Genomic DNA, 17,696 nt, shown 5'->3' on the forward strand with positions numbered 1-17,696 from the left:
TTCTGGTCCCTGGTTGTAGTCCGAGCAGTATCGACCAATCGCAACGGAGCAGGTAAACAGGTAAACAGGTAAACAGGTAACCTGTGCGTGTGGAGAGCAGCTGTTTCTAGAGATACCAGACATGTGACTTTCTTGTCATTCCTGCGTCTCAGGTAGTGAATCAGACTGTAAACTATGAGGTTTATTTACAGTTTCCTGTAATATTCCACTATTATTTCATCACCCGGGCCGAGACTTACAGCGATTTCAGCCCATCCTAACGAGAGACACAACAACGAAAGCAGCTCATCGTGACCCATGTTTACATTTCCTGATCGGCAGTGACCTCTAGTGTCTGAAGTAATTATTACAGCTGCAAAGAAGGAAGTCAGAGAACGATGATTATACGTTGTTTGTTGAAGTCAAGGACAGTTGAGTTGTCCAGTCGTTTTGTTTCAAGGACGTGTCCTTTGGTTTCATCGTCGGCAGAGAAGCCAAACATTAACAGCTTCTGCAATGTAAATATTTTCTGCCTTTATCTGTTTTATATCGTTATTAATTTGACTTTTGTGTTTTTATTGATTAGTCAATTAATCATAAAAACGCCCCTTCTGGCAGAGCGAGAAATTACACAAACACACCGTCGCTCTGGTTCCTCCAGGCCACAAACTCCAACAAGCAAATCATCGTACTGTGTCACAGATAATCATCTTTATATTCAGCTCTTATTAATAATGAAAAGAATAATTCACTGCAGCCCTGAACCACAAAACATGTACACACACACACACACACACACACACACACACACACACACACACACAGATGTGACGAGCAGACTGACACCTGGGTGCGACGCTGTCTGTCAGCCGTCTGACAGGTCGTCTCTCCGTGTTGACGGAGGTCGAGACGCTCTTATCTGCTCACCAGAGATTCAAACTGAAGCCGGAGGAAGTCCGACCGACCGTCATCAATAGTTCATGAAGGCTCAAAACATCCAGATCTCAAACGTCCAGCGGAAGAAAGACGAGCCTGCGGGGGAACGGCGAGGAAAGAAACAGCTCGTCTCATCAGAAAAACATCAGAGACGAGGAAGATGTTTTTCTGTCTGCTTCTTTGTCAGAGTTGAGTTCTGTTTATTATCTTAAATATGAGTTGTATTCATAGTCTCTGAGTGTTGCTGCCATGTTTTTAATTACAATGATAGATAATCTTCAAACATCCTTTGTGAACTGACTTCACCAACATCAGCAGGAAAAAATCCCCGTTCATGTTTATTATATTTGACAGATTAACCTCGGTCGACATAATAACACAGCTCCGTCTGTCTCAACACGTCAGCCTGCTGTTGCTCAACAGTCGGCGCTGTGGGACTATAAAGATCTGAAAACACCTCGTTTCTACAGAATCTGGGATCCAGAGGGGTTTTTTGAAGGCTGACGCCCAAGAACGAGCCGCGAAGCATGAGGAGATAAAGAGCCATATTTCATGATGGACGGACGGGGAGGTGTCGCAGCAGATCCTGGAGCAGCTCAGTATCACCGGAGCTACATCCAGTTCACTCCACACCTTTAAACCCACGCAGCACTGATGTTCAGAGGATGGCGTCCTTCACACGGAGGAGCAGGCGATGGTGTGAAGTGAGTGATGGACACGCCGCCTGATCGTTACTACAGCCAACACAGCTGCCAAACATCTGAGCACAGCAGAGCCACTGGTTCATACTTCTGACGACACCTTCATCTGACGTTTGTGTGTCAACACCGGCCATTTCTAACAGGAAGTCAGGTCATCTCCATCCGTCACCGTGGCGACCAGAACAGGTATTTTAATCCAAACCATGATGAGTTTCTGACCCTGACCAGGTGGTTTAAGTGTCTGAACCTACAGAGCATAAAGACAGAAAATCAACGAACGTAAAGATTAAACTCTTTACGTTAAAGTTATCGGTTAGATGATGACTGTGGTCTCATCTCAGCAGCCACACGACTCGCGCTGTGTGACGTCAGCTGCCTGGTTTTAAAATGACATCATTTACAGCTCCTGTTCGTAAGAAAGGTTCGGATCCCAGCTGAACTCAAAAATCAACTTTCATACAAGTTGGACCTTTAAAGTAATCTGATTACAGATATGACATCACACCACGGCGTCCTCAGGTGGACGCTGACTGCAGCTTCGCTCCCCTTCAGGAAACAGACTCATGTTTGGGTGTTTGAGCTGTTGGTTCTGATGAGGCTCAGCTTGTTCTGATGAGGCTCAGCTTGTTCTGATGAGGCTCAGCTGTGTCTGCAGCCCGTCAGGAGTCCGACTGACTGAGGTGCTGATTGGTTCCTCAGCTGGACATGTCTGCAGCTGATTGGCTCCTCATGGAGTGAAGTTGCTGTTAATCTATCGTGTTTTTTTTCTTTACCAGGTTTTTACATTTTATTTTCTATTTTGTAAGAAAAGGTCATGAATGAAACCTTCAGGCTGCGTCTGTGTGGAGAGTCGACCTGTAACAGATTCACTTCACTCGTCTGTATTTCTAAAACCTTTGTGCCTGACAGCAGCAAAGTCTCCAGTTAACGAGCATCAATAGTACTTTTTATGTTCCTCAACAGATTAACAGCAGCGAGAGTCAGAACAGGATGACACAGAACGAAGAACGCAGAGCACAGAGTCATGTTTTGGTCTGATCGTCATCAGCAGAGCAACCAACAACGGTCGACAGCCGTGTTAGTGACATCTGACATTGTAACGAGACGTCAGGACGGAAACACAGCGATCGTACGAACATCTGCTCGTGTTAGTGGCAACAAAACTGGACATTTTTAATGAGATGTTGACATTTTCCAGCCGTGTCAGTGGAGCCTACAGACACTATCAGACGATCATCACAGCCTCGTCACAACACTGAACAGAAAACTGACCCTCAAAGTTTCAACACATTCTGCTGAGCGTGTTGATTAATCAATAATTCAGATCACTTTGCTGCAGCTCTGCACACACACCGACTTTAATCAGTCGTAGTTTTCTCAGAGTCGATCTTAAACCTGGAGGATGGAAGTCACCTGTCGGCCTCCGGCAGAGGAGCTCAGCGTGTTTGAACAAAGCGAAGAGGAGGCAGCTGCACGTTTACTGATCAAACTGATGAATTATTAAAGACACGCCGGACTGAAGTGAAGACAGGACGAGGTGGAGGAAGTGAGAAGAGAAGAAGTCTGAACTGAACTTTAAATTAAAGTCTTTCTGTCTTCACTTGAAGTGAAGTCGTGTCGCTGACGCTGGGAACGCGCTGCGTGCATCATGCATATTAACGCCAGAGAACAGAACTCGATTTAATTTCATCGTCCAGCTTTTGTCGCCACAAATTCATGCAGCTCCTGACATTAAAGAAAACTCGCCTCTTTGTCAACTCGTGCGTCTTGTTTCCTCGTCTCCCCCCTCCTCCCTCCTCCCCCCTCCCCCCTCCCTCCCCAGCATGGAAATGGGAGTGAATGACAAGTGGAGCGAGGTCAGCGAACGAGGCCGCGGACACGGCCGCATAAAGAGGGCGATTCATGCGGCTGGACGGCAGCCGGCAAACCCTCCAGCCTCCCAGTCAGACATTTTGTCCTGATCACACAATGACACTGAGGTTCTCACCACAGCACCTTTAGATAAGAGCTCCACCGTCAGCGTGGAGCTCCACTCAGGATGTTCACCACCGTGTGATCGTTAGACAACAACCACTTGATTCAGGTTATAATCTGAGTCTGATCTTCATGATCCTGAGGTTTCATTCATATTTATGTTGTTGCGTTGGTGTTTGGAGGTCTGAGCCAAACTTCCCGTCACACATGAGGCTGTAAATCTTCTGAAGTACACTGAGAGGATTTACATGAAACTCTCCGCCCGCTGACAGCAGCAGCGCGGTGTGATGTTTGAGTGCTGTATTTTCTGCTCATTATTTTAAAGTTCAAGTTAAAAATGCTCATCACAATTTCCCACAGCTCAAAGTGACGTCGCAAAAACACAAAGACGCTTCATTTACTGTCAGAGACGAAGAAAAGCAGCAAATCCTTAAATTTAAGAAGCCGGAACCAACAAATGTTTCACGAAAACGATAAATCGATCATGAAAACAGTTTGAAATTAACTTTGTTTCAATCGACTGATTGATTAATGACTTCATTAGTTCATTAATTTGTGGCCACTAGAGGGCAGACGAGCTCCATGACAAGCTGACAGACAGATTAACGTTGCACTCGCAAATAACTAACGATTATTTTCACCTTCAGTTATTTTCTCAGTTAATCGATCAGTTGTTCTGATTATAAAAATGTCAGAAAATGGTGAAAGTCACGGACATAAGTCATAATGAGGACGATATCACCAGACTCCCTTACAAATCGGGGTGTTTTAAGAGTTGTTGCATCAGGAGGAGAAACTTGAAGCTGGTTCTGAATCTTCGCTGCCTTCTCTTAAATTCAGCATTAAATAAAAACATGAAGACGTTTCTTTCCTTGTAAAAAGTGTCAGTTTGTTGCAGCAGCGCTGTAAAAGCCGTCGTGTCTCTCGTGTCTAACCTCCCGTCAGCTGTTTGAACTCACTGTTTCAACTGATTTCACCAAACTGATTCAATAAAATATCGTATTGATGGTAAACATGTGACATTTTATAAATCCAGTGTGATATAATATAATATTGGCTACTTCTTTGGAGAAACAAGTAGAAAAAGTCACCAGCTCAATTTTAAGACTTGCTACGTCAACAACACATCCTTCAATATTCAGGTCTTCTTAGGCTCACTCCGAAGAAAATCATCTTATTGACGATGTTTCTGACGTATGAAGCGAACGATTCCACAGTCTGATCATCTCATCTTATTGATCCTGGACTCAAACCCACGTCACCTATGATCATATTCATCCAACCGAGCTGTTTCCTGCAGAACAGGTTTCAGCCTCGGTTGTTTAAAAGTCATTATCAGGACGCAGGTTTCATCGACCGGCTCGTATTCACATGTTTGGGTTTGTGAAGGTGGAACTTCTTCTCTGTTCCAGCTCCTCTGAGGGTGGATGAAGACATGAACATCTCACCTCACACAGTTTAACGTCAGCGGTGACGTCCCGGCCTCACCAGGACCAACCCGACCTGCAGCTCAGGCTTTAATTAAAGCACATTCCTCAGTGCACCTCCTGACCCACCTTCATACAGCCTCTTTATCTCATCAGCTGATCTGCAGTGTCAGAGATGTGCGCCCGTTCACCTGGTGGACAGGTAACACACACACACACACACACACACACACACACACACACACACACACACACACACACACTTCCTGTCGGCAGGACGCTCTCTGACGTCACCTCTTAAAGACAGTTTGTTTAAAAGTTCGGCCTTCAGGGACCACAACATGTTTTCTGGGCGTATCGCCTTCACAGGTTGTGTAACAGCTGGCAGTGGCGGCCTCCACCTTCAACAACACTTCCTTTGATAAAGTCGGAGCTCCAGAGCACAATCACCTCACTGCAGAGGAGCCGAGCAGAGCTTTAACTCTAATACCCTCGTTTCTACATCCGGACAAGGTTTTCATCGCAGTAACACTCGTACAGAGCTTCACATCACAATGTCTTTAGTCCGTCTCCAGATTCTGAAATGTTCAAAATCAAACATCCAGGACGCAGGAGCTGGAGAGATGTTCACATCATCTACAGTCAACAACAGCAAGGAGGTGAAGAGGAAGAGAAGGTCCCCAGACTCCCTTATAAAAGCACTCAGTTTAGTGAGTTGTTGAGTTGGAGAAACTTTATAAACTCTGTGAAACGCCTCGTCTCGGGGGTGCTGCCGCCTCAGCCCCCCTCGTTCCTCCATCCTCGCAGATATCCAGACCATCAGTCCATCAGTCCATCAGACCACCTGAACTCATCCTCAACACGCCAACATAAGCACAGTTTCTCTGTGGACCCGTGACCCTGACAGCACCGCCCCGGAGCAAACACACATCGGCCTGGTTCTATAGAACTGACATGGTGTCAGTGTTTCTATGGATGTTCGATATATTTGATCCTGTTAATGGAAAATCAGTTCAGCAGTTGAATAAACCACAGCTGATAACAGAGACAGAGTGCAGCACCTCCACACAGCAGGTGGTGGCACGCACCTTCACAGGTGTTTCATGAGCAGCCAATAAAAACAGAGAAGAACAACAACAAACACGCTGGTGTCACGCTCAGCAACGCAGCGTAGACCAGAGCCACACATGTCGTCACTGGAGCGAACAACACAACACGTGTGATCAGCTGGAACATCAAGTAAAACATCTGTCTCACGTCTGAACCTTCATGAAGTTTCTGTTATCGGTTATTTTATCGTGTCGTCATCAGTCAGGTGATCATCATCGTATCGTGCGTCTCTAGTGTACATGTACTTTGTATTTTATGTGCAGTTGCCTGTTTTTGTGCACATTAATGTGAAGCTCTTTTCATTTCACTGTACACGTTATAATGACAATAAACTCTGATCTTCATCCTGTTGGTCGGCGGCTCGTCCCTGAGCCGAGCACTGATGTGTTTATTATATTTATCTGATTCTTCTCCGTTCACTCGTTTTATGTATTTCACGTGTTTTATTCCATTCAGTCACGTTGGTTTGACAGTAAAGTGTCAGAAACATATTCAGACGTTTAGATGAATTCTGTGTATCTGTGGTTGGTTACAGACGAGTGTTCCTGCTGATGAACCAACAAATACAGAATTAAATCAGATGTCTGTTCCCTGAGAGGATTCACAACTGTCCACTTACAACTTTCTGTCTGTTTCTGGAGTTCTGACTGTTCACAGCAGTTTGACCAGAACCAACAGAACCACAAACACATGAAACTTTTCTGACTAATGTTCCTACAGGACTTCTGTCGGTCTGTCGGTGTGTCTGTCTGTGCGCTCAGAGGCAGATTGTAAACATATGCAGCTATAGGCAGCAGCCAATAACATCATGGAAACTCATTTTTTTTTTTTTTCTTTTTCCAGCGGAGAGTTCAGCTCTCAGGTTAGACAGAGAAGACAGAAAAGACTCTTTAACGACTCTTCAGACAAACTTCTACTGACTCATGAACATCACAGCGCAGAGAAGACACACAGGGGCAGAAGTTAAAGTCCAGCTCGAGCTGAATTCATCGGTGCGTAAAATGAAAACTGAGCGGGATCGACGAGCCGCCGCGCGTCACTTTGAATCAAGTCGGAGGAGCTCGACATGAAGATGTGCGCGAGGTTTCAGCAGATTTAAGAAGCTCAGACTGAAAGTTCACATCGAGTCTCGGGAAGAAGAAAAGACGCGGGGCCTGCGGGAGGAGACCGGAGCGCACACACGCGTCGGCACCGAGATGAAGATGAGAAAAGTTGAACATGAATGTTGGAGGACTCACATGTTTTCACTGCAGCGGCAGCTGGTCCCCCTGCAGGATCATTCTCCCCCCGCGCAGTCCCAGAGAAACCAGTCCGGCTCCGACCCAACGAAGTTTTCAGACTCCGGAGAAACAAAATCCAAAGTGCGCAGCGGCCGCGCGTAAAAGTGTCCAAAAGTTTGGGGAGAGATGGAGCGACTGAGAGAGAGAGAGGGAGGGAGGGAGAGAGAGAGAGAGGGAGGGAGAGAGAGGGAGAGAGATGCTCGGGTGTGTTCGTTTCTCTGATCCGGACTCTCCGGCGGCGGTGGGCGGTGTGAAGATGTCGCAGTCTGAACGTTTGGAGGCGAAGCGGAGTCAAGCCGGAACAATACACTTCCGGTCAGGTTGTCAAAATAAATGTAGCCAGATATATATCAGGTCAGATTTTCAAAATAAAATGTCTGACAGATAAAATTTTAAGTGAACAAGCAGAAAACCTGAAGATCTTTTTTTTTTTTTCATTTCAGTTTCTAAATGTGTCTCGTGTCGCTGTTACTGAGTTTGGACCTGATGTTTGACTCCTTCATGTTTTTATTACCAGCGATTGTGTTTTTTATGTTGTTGTATCTAATGTTGTCGAGGATCTGCTCTGTATCAAGTTATAAAGATTTTTATATTAATAATGAAAATAATAAAATCAATTGAACTAAATAATATCCAGAGAAACTGCAGCTCCCCCGTGAACCTGAACCTGCACCTGAACCTGTACCTGTATCTGTACCTAGCTTACGTCACAGCTCAGCTGAGGAGGACGATGTTGTCGTTAATGTCTACATCCACGAGCAGCTGCAGCTTCCTTCTGCCCAGTGATACACAGAGAAAATAGTTCCTTCATGAAGCTGCTCACAGCAGCTCTGAGGATCATCTTCAGTATCTGGGTCATGATTTCTGAAAAGACACATCGCTGTTGAGTTCTTTCAGTTTCTTTTTTATCTGGAGCTTTAACGTTAAAATCTCTTTTTCTCTGCAGCTCAACAGTCCGGAGTGATAAACAACTCAACAGGCGTGTTTAATATCAGCGTTATTGTATTAATCGATCAGTAAAATCCTGCTGACAGGATATTAAGTGTTTGTATCCAGGTTGAGTCTGTCGGAGCCACAGAGTGAAGTCATGTGTTCATCAGTGATATTCACCTCTGAGTCTCATCTGATACACGTCCAGTGATAAACAAGGAGGACAAAGGAGACAGTGAACAAAGAGCTGCGTCTCATTTGCCTCTGACGGTTTTATCAGGCAGGAATATCGTCCTGAATGACGCTCAGACTGGAGGCCGGAGGACGAGGACATTTGCATCAATCCCTGCAGAAAAAACTCTCCATCGTCACCTCGTTCACCGAGCAGAGACAAATCCAGAAGACGTCAGTTCAGCGTCTCTGACGACGTCCACTGGAGCCAGTATGGATGTTTTTCTGACGTCTTCTCAGACAGGGAGGACGTCAGCTGGACGTCAACGGTGAACGTTGAAAAGACGTTAGAAAACACAAAAAGTCCAGTTGAGTAGTTACAAGTAAAAAGTGATAAAAGTGATAAAAACAGGCAAAAATCACAGAAAGCAAATAAAGAGATAAAAAAATAATAAAATCGATAAAGAGCGACGAGAAGACGACATCACATCAGACGGACTGAAACAGAAACACTCATCGCTCCGTGATTCTTCTGTCAGACTGCAGAAATAAAAACGTTACTTCAGCTCTGATGCAGCTTCTCACGTTTAACAGCCTCTAAACAGAGTAATCTAAAGCTGCGAAGTAACTAGTAACTAAATGTGTTAAATAACTAGTGGAGAGGAAGGAAAGTAGAAATATTAAAGAAAAGTACCTGAAAATTAACTCAAGAACAGAACTTGATGTACTTTGGTTTATTTCGTCACTGATTGTTTGAAGTTTTCATTTTTGCTGTAAATGAATATCGGAGCTGAACATCAGCTTTCAGTCTGCTTGCTTTCTAATAATCGGTCGAGCTCTGGTGTTGAGCCTCGACCGACCAGAAGGGCCCGACCCGAGGACCCGAGGCTGTGACCAGGCCGCGGGTCAGCAGGTCTGCTCCCGGGACTCAGACCAGCTTTAAAGTGAATCAACAAAATCTTAAAATCGATTGTTAGACGGACAGAGAGCGAGTGGAGAGGAGTGATGTGATGTCGTATTATTACAGCTGTCACTGAATGTTACTTAACACAATCTATAATCTTTATAATGGACCTGCAGTTTGTTCAGAACCAGACTGACTGACAGTAACGTGAAGCTGAAGCCGTCTCTGATCGGACCGTGACTGTGAGCTGAGCTCCTGCAGCTTCTCTACATGAACCCAACAGAAGGTGTGTTTCTGTGCCCAGAGCTGCAGACCGGACCGGACCGGACTCTGAAACCACGATGAGAGGAAGAGACGGAGAGAGAGATCTGCTCAGCACAGAGCAGGATGATGTAACGTCAGTGAAAAGAAAACTTTTTGTCCCTGGCAGAAACTCAGCAGAATAAAACAGAGCAGGTTTATGAGAGAGGACTGAACACAGAGTCCAGGACCGGTGTCAGAGTCCAGGACCAGAGTCCAGGACTGAACACAGAGTACAGGACCGGAGTCAGAGTACAGGACCAGAGTCCAGGACTGAACACAGAGTCCAGGACCGGAGTCAGAGTCCAGGACCAGAGTCCAGGACTGAACACAGAGTCCAGGACCGGAGTCAGAGTCCAGGACTGAGTCAGAGTCCAGGACCAGAGTCAGAGTACAGGACTGAGTCAGAGTACAGGACCAGAGTCCAGGACTGAACACAGAGTCCAGGACCGGAGTCAGAGTCCAGGACCAGAGTCCAGGACTGAACACAGAGTCCAGGACCGGAGTCAGAGTCCAGGACTGAGTCAGAGTCCAGGACTGAGTCAGAGTACAGGACCGGAGTCAGAGTACAGGACGGGAGTCAGAGTCCAGGACCGGAGTCAGAGTACAGGACTGAGTCAGAGTCCAGGACTGAGTCAGAGTCCAGGACTGAGTCAGAGTACAGGATGTACTTTAAGAGTAATATTTTAACACGATCTCAGCAAGTGAGACAGGAAGACTTTTATTTTGAAAAGCAGATCACTGTGAAGTCGTCCTTCAGCTCCAGAAAAACTTCTTTAAGTTAAATCATGAAGAGAAAAATAAAGTAATCAGAATATTTTGTAGTTGTAAGAAGTTACTGATGGAAACAGTCATAATGAATGAATCCAGTCCTGTGTGCAGTGAGTCCTGACGATGTGTTTAAAGACACGTCGAGACTCTTTGAACCTCCGCTGTCTCACTTCCTGTCGCCTCCTTCGGTCCCCAGGAAACATCTAAACTGGAACCAGATGTCACTTCACTGACCCGAACGAGTCAGGCAGCATCAGTCGCTTCAGAAATGATCGTGTCACATTAAAATTCATCATTTCAGGTTCTGTTCCTGAAGCTTCATTAAATCTGTGTCTGAATCTTTGTGACATTTCAGTTTCAACAAAACGATCTGAGAACTTTTATCTGTCAACTTTCCTCCAGTCCGTCTTCTTCTCCCTGCAGCCGAGCGTCTGAGCGGCAGGTCGACGTCTTGTTTTCACATCCGTCACTCAAAGTGTAAAGTTTCTCTGAGCTCACTGAAAATATGATTTTAAGAGGCGGGGCCTACGAGCATGATTTGTGACATCACAGAGAGTTTAGAGCCAATCATGGTCCAGTATTCATCTTCCTGAAACTTGAAGGCTTCACTAAGAACGGACTGAACAGTGAAGCAGACAAATATAGACATATTTTCATATTCTGGATTTTTTTAATGAGTGAGAAGATTAAAGACATTTTAGAGGTTTTAATGTGTAATTACATTTTGTCTCCTGTATCAGACGAACATCGTGTGTTTTAGAGATGAACTGTCAGGACCTGCTGTCAGGTGGAAAAGTCACATCTGGATTTTCCGTATTGTCGCGTCACAGTTTAACGCTAATGTAAAAAATGTTTCTTCTCATTCTAATATTTTTTTCAAAAACTAAATTATATCGAGTCGTGGCTGTGATGAAGTTGTCTACTTCCTGTCTGCTAAGCTAATGTTAGCGGACTGTTAGTTTAACCTGACAGACGAACTGGACCAGCTGCTGCTCGGCTCCGAGTCCTGCTGAACTGTACACACTGAGATTATAACATACAGAGCTGAAATATGATGAAAACATTCAGGTTTTTTAGCAGAAACTAAACGTCCCCGATGATTTCTTACATTTCACAACATGAACTGATATCATTATTAGTATTTCTGCATTCTGAGCAGCTGTAACACATAATAAAGTATTTCTGATTCTGATGAAAACGGTCCAGACGACACATTCAACAGTTCATTCTGTAGTTGTGTAGAAATAAACAGACACTGTTTATAATGGTTAAAGGTGATTCAATGAGGCGATGGAGCTTCTGATGTCTCCAGGAGGTCACCGCCTCAAACTGGGACTCATTTTATATTAAAACACTTCTCGTCACACGTTACACTCCGGTTCATATTTTAGTTTTGGTGTCTATCAGAAGATATTTAGATGTTCACTGTTCAAACACACTTTGGTTTTCTCTTACCGTCTCCTGCAGCTCCTCTATTCACCCTGTCTGTTTTTAGATCCTGTCTCTTTAAGGCCCGCCTCCTGTCAAACCAGGTCTGCTCTGATTGGACAGCCTTCACAGGCCTGATACGGGCTGCGTGTATTTCTCACCTGGACAGAGCATTTGGATCATTTCACAGTTTTTATATCTGAACTTCAGAATGAAAACAGACGTTAAAGAGGTAAAAAAACGAAACCAACACAAACAACAGTTCAAACATTTTATTCAAATCGTTTGGAGTCACTCTGATGTCGACGTCTGACTGCAGGTTTGTGAAAAGCTTTAAAGTCCCACTAACATAAAGTGTTAAATAGAAACCAGCAGAAAACTTCTGCCCCGCCCACAAATAATAAACACCAACACAGGAAGTGATGCGTCAACAAACTGAGAGTAAAACGACTCTAAGAAACCGAACGTCAGAGGATGATCTGTGGATTAGCGCCCCCTGTTGCCCCTCCAACACCTCGACAGCACGTTGATTCACTCTGATTGTAAAGTAAACATGTCGTTAGGTTAATGATGATGAGCTGCGACAGCGAGCTGCAGCTGATTCGTTCTAGCAGGGAAGAAAAGACAGAAAATGTGTTCTGGGGTCAGTTTTCACTTCAGGGTGTCGTGGATGAAACGTCGTCTCAGATTCTCGCTGCTTGTAAACGATCTCACGACTCCACGAGACTCTGCGAGCTGCTCGGTCAGTCCGACATCTGAACTGAATGTATCTGCATGTAGAAATGAGTCAGTGGTGTTTTAGTGTGCTGGTTAGTCGAGTGTCGTGTCAGAGTCAGCAGACCGGTTCTCCATCCGTCAGCAGGACGGCTGCAGTTTGTACAGAAGAGGAAGAAAAACAAAAAGAGTTCTGACGTTTTTCCAGAATCGCGAAAACAAAATCAGAATTTAAGAAAAAAGTCTGTATTTTCCAGCGGCCCTGATCTTCTGCTGTACATTTGCTTTCCTGCAGAGTCTGATGACGAGCTCACATCTGCCGCCTGATCTATCTGAAGCTAGAGCCAGGTGATAGTTAGCCTAGCTTAGCATAAAGACTGGAAACAGAGGGAAAAGCTAGCCTGCCAGTCAAAAGGAAAAGTGAAGACATTTTTGGGGCCGTTTTAATATTTCAGACAGAAACTTTATTATGATTCTTTAAACTACGAGCCAACATGTGCAGCTCAGTGATAATGAAGTCATATTTAACTGTTGGACTGTGACGCGTCAGGGATTTAACTCAACGTTCCCACCTGCTCGTTGGATCCAGAACAGTTTCACCACTCTGGTTTTCTAATGTCAGGTTACAGATCTGAAGACAGAAGTTCTGATCCGCCTCCCTCACACAGCAGAGACGTCACTGCAGGGAAAAGTCAACCTCTTCTTCTAACAACCTCCATTTATTCATTCTACTGATCTGTTGCTCATGTTGGTCGTTTACTCCTCTGGATGTTTTAATTAGTTTGTTAGCGAGCGGCTCTGTGACAGCAGCTGTGGTAGATAAACCCTTCTCACTTTATACTTTCAGGTTTTGCTGCACACGACACAAACATGAGAAACTCTTTCTTGTCTTGAAAAACTTTTGTTGGTTTCGTCTCAATAAGTCATCAGTGATGTTGGAGGACGGAGGACGAGCTGCAGCAGGAGGACTTTGATAAAGAGATCTGACCTGAAGCTCCAGAGACTCTCAGGACTTCGGTCTGAATGTTTTGTGTCGATCCTCTCCGACCCGTTTGTGTTCTGATCTAAGCTGAGCGGTCAGTGTGTCGTGTGCTGAGCCTCTGAGCTCAGACGGAAGTGGACGCTGAGTTGAGATTATTTAGTCAAACTGAGATTCGAGCTGCAACTCAGAGTCATAACCATGATTTCTGGGGTCGAATAATAAAAAAAATAGAGTCAGCGTGTCCTGCCATCAGTCAGTCAGTCAGTCAGTCAGTCAGTCAGTCAGTCAGTCAGTGCGACAGTATCGGACACAGGCAGCCATTGTTGTAGCCTGATTTCCATCATGTCCTCTGGCGGCGAGCTGAACATCTCTACACAGCACGGCTGCAGTGTGTGTGTGTGTGTGTGTGTGTGTGAGTGTGTGAGTGTGTGAGTGTGTGTGTGTGTGTGTGTGAGTGTGTGTGTGTGTGTGTGTGTGTGTGTGATCAGTGGCAGATAGCGCGGCGCTGCTGTGGAGAAAAGAGGGGGATGTCTGGAAGAAGGAGGGATGGAGGGATCAGATGGAGCGGGACAAAGGCTTCATTCTTTGCCCGTGGTGAGGAGCTTCAGGGCTTTCTGGAGGTTCTGGATGGCCGTGCCGACGTCCTCGTACTGCAGGGCGCTGCCGGCGTACTTACAGTACTTCTGGGCCTTGGTGAACTCCTCCGGGGAGAGATGGACGCCGCCTGGAGGGAGAGAGGAAGTGAACAGAGGAGAAGACGACGAGACATCAGTTCATGTAACAAAGCAACCAGAGGAAACATCATGAGTCACTGCAGCTGTGAGGAGAAACATCATGAAGCTCATCAGAGCAGGAAAACAACCAAACACTCAACAAGCTGCAGCGACGTCTCTGCCTCCGCCTAGTCTGAGCTACAACATCATGGATCTGATGTCAGAAGACCTGAACGAGAGGCAAAGTTCACCATCGCTTTAACGCTGGATGAGCATGAATCTGTCACGCTCATCAGAAACTACTGAAACATGTTCATCAAAACTGAAACAGAGAAAAAGAAGAAAAACCCTAAAATCATGAACTGATAGTTCAGATTAAACACATCTTTGATTATTAAAATGTTCAGTTGAGTTTTTTGTGAAGCGATGAGTCGACCAGACGAGTTCACTGAACGCTTTCAGAAACAAACGTGCTCCACGTCGAGTCAGTGTGAACACATTAAATCATTTATTTCATTTGATGATAAAATTGTTACAGGAGACAGAAAAACAACGTAACATGCTTCTCTCTGTAACACATGAATCAGAAGTTTGTTATGTCGATGTCGCATTTATTTAATTTTACACATTAAGTCAACGTTTCAGTCAAATCATCATCGCTCGTTAATCCTCAACTAATTCAGTATCAGATGAATCATGAAGCTGTTTCCAGCTTCTTAGACGTGAGGATCTTCTGTGTTGTGTCTGACGGTAACTGAAGAGTTCTGGACCGTCTGTCGGACAGAAGAATCCGTCTGGACTCAGAACCTGATGAGCAGCGAACGATTCAGTGTGAAAAGAATCGGCAGGTTGTTCGATGAAGACAGCGATCCTCCTCACAGACAGATTTCTGCAGGAAAAACTTCCCGTTCGAACACCTGAAGGTCCGTTCTGACCTGCGTCTCCACCAGCCAATGATCAGCTGTCAGCACTCTGAGGATTGTGGGTAATTTATGATGAGCACTACCTGCTGCAGAGCTGCGTGTCATCTGAGACGTTTAAAACAAAGACCGCTCTGTGATCTGCCTGTGTGTCTGTGTGTGTGTGTGTCTGTGTGTGTGTGTGTGTGTGTGTCTGTGTGTCTGTGTGTGTGTGTGTGTCTGTGTGTGTGTGTGTGTGTGTGTGTGTGTGTGTGTGTGTGTCTGTGTGTGTGTGTGTGTGTGTGTGTGTGTTGCTTTCCTTTGATCAACCTGCAGTATTTAATATAGAGACGGTGGTGTTGACCTTTGACCTGTGAGCTCATCAGGTCGACCAACATTTTCTCCATCAGCTTCATTTCACGACATTAATCTGAAGATGAAGATTAAACGATGAGCCGAGTTCGTCTTCTCCAACATCTAACGAGGACTTTCAGTTTGTCAGCTCGACATCGCCGACTCGTTTACAAACGCTGCAGGTCTGAAGCGTCTGGGTTCGTTTGAGTTTGTCCTCCGGGCGCAGCCTGAACGGCCTCTGGATGGAGGCGGACGTAGTGTCGACTGACACGTTCATGTTTTACAGCTGCCGGGTCTCAAACTTTCACAGAACTGAAGCAAGTCGACACGTTTCAGAAGCTGGAGTCATTTCTGTCATTTCTGCTTGAAGAATTATTAAAACACTTGTCAATTAAGTTTCTACTGATCGACCTCTGTTGATAATTTGACTAAATGAAGCAGACGGACAGATGGACGGATGGACGGACGTCATTAAATCGACATTAAACCAATCAGAGCAGCACAACGTTCATCCATCTGTCTTCATCCACTAAACCTGGGCAGGATATTCCAGACGTCTTCTCTCCTTAGCAACACGTTCCAGCTCCTCCTGCAGGATCCCGAGACGTTCCCAGAACAGATGAGATGTTTAATCCCTCCAGTGAGTCCTGGGTCTGCCCGGGTCTCCTCCCAGTCGGTTGTGCCCAGAAAACCTCCAAAGGGAGGCGCCAAGGAGGATCCTGATCAGATGTCTGAGCTGCCAGGTAGCAACCAAAAACATCAAGTCTCCATGCAGCTCGTCAGCTGTGATCTCAGTCTGCAGGAGAGGAGATCACAACCTGATCTGAGGAGACCAGATTTAACCCTTTGTTAACGTGAAGTCTTCACTGGAGCTGCTGAGCTAACAGTGTTAGCGTGCACCCCGTCTGACGGCCGGTCCACGAGCTCGACCTCGCCTCAGATCAGTCTGTGGTCTCGTGTCTTCTGCAGACTGATCACAGCAGACGAGCTGTGTGGAGACATGATGTTTTAGCAGAACGCTGCAACGCTGTGAAGCTCCAGAGATGTTCTGTGGAAACTTCACCTGACTTTCCTCCAACACGGGACGCAAACACTGAACTTTACTTTTTGTTTTTTGCAGTGAACTGTTCCTTTACACTGTATTATTTCACTCTGTGTGTCTGCAGCTCGTTGCACTGCAGCCCTCCACCCATCAGAGTCCCTGGAGGACAACAGTCGAGCCTGAAGGAACATCTACTGCGTACAGCCTCCTTCACACAGGACTGTGGTGAAGCTTCAGCTCCTCGTGAGGAGCAAAGGTCCGTCTGTGTCCAGCAGCTGCTCAGTGTTGCTCCTCTCTTTCCTCAGGCTGCACAGATGAATCCATTTATCTGTTTGAGGAAAACGTTAGAAACAAAGTCACAGTGAATTTTTCTGCTTTCTTTCCTCCTTTATGACATTTGAATGTCGTCGTCATCTTGATCAACATTTCTCACCATTTTCTGACATTTTATAGACGAAACAATGAATCGATAGATTAAGAAAATTCTCGTCAGCTCTTCTGTCTGAACGATGTCAGCTCTCCTCCATCGTGATGCTCCGAGAAGAAAAACATCCGTCACGTCTAAGTGACAAAACCTTTTCTCTTCTTCATGCTTTCGTTACTTCCTTCCACATTTCCCTCCCGTGTCTCCTCCTCTCTTCATCGGCAGGTCTGTCCATGTGTGATTTCTGCTGAAGCTAATATTCTGACAAATAAAATGTGATTCATCATCTGAGGAACACAATTCATGGACGCGTTTGTGACGAGTGTTTCCTTGTGTTCATCTCCCCGTCTGACTCTCTTCTGTCCTTCAGTCGGCTCTTCTCCTCTCGTCTCTGGAGGACTCTCGTTAACTCCAGCCACACCTCCGCTGCCCTCCGTCGCGCCTCGCTGTGCTCTGCAAACAGCACGAGACGCGCTCTGCATATCAAACACGTCCGTTCACACGGCTGCAGATCTCCGCTGTGTGAAATGACTGGCAGCACAGAATCAAACACATTACTGAGAATAATATTCAACAGCTCGGCGAAGCAGTTTTCACAGTAGATCCTTTATGTTTCAGTGTGAATGTGAGGACAGTCGCTGCTGCTCCTCACAGCTA

General features: G+C 45.6%; 2 protein-coding genes across 5 annotated transcripts in view; both read right to left on the minus strand.

Annotated features, from left to right (window-relative positions):
* The window catches only part of adgrg6 (adhesion G protein-coupled receptor G6), an 80,120-nt gene extending 72,589 nt beyond the window's left edge, over positions 1-7,531 (minus strand). For all 3 annotated transcript variants that reach the window (XM_084376757.1, XM_084376755.1, XM_084376756.1), the window contains exon 1: positions 7,366-7,531. In XM_084376757.1, the coding sequence (XP_084232883.1) occupies positions 7,366-7,367 (2 nt within the window). In that variant the 5' untranslated portion in view covers positions 7,368-7,531. The remainder of the gene's footprint in view (positions 1-7,365) is intronic.
* A 4,637-nt stretch (positions 7,532-12,168) lies between these two features.
* vta1 (vesicle (multivesicular body) trafficking 1) overlaps positions 12,169-17,696 on the minus strand; it is a 51,393-nt gene continuing 45,865 nt past the window's right edge. For both annotated transcript variants that reach the window (XM_084376825.1, XM_084376824.1), the window contains exon 8: positions 12,169-14,331. In XM_084376825.1, the coding sequence (XP_084232951.1) occupies positions 14,186-14,331 (146 nt within the window). In that variant the 3' untranslated portion in view covers positions 12,169-14,185. The remainder of the gene's footprint in view (positions 14,332-17,696) is intronic.

This window comes from Pagrus pagrus, assembly GCF_965226575.1.
Source record: "Pagrus pagrus genome assembly, chromosome: 16".
In the NCBI taxonomy this organism is placed as follows: domain Eukaryota; kingdom Metazoa; phylum Chordata; class Actinopteri; order Spariformes; family Sparidae; genus Pagrus; species Pagrus pagrus.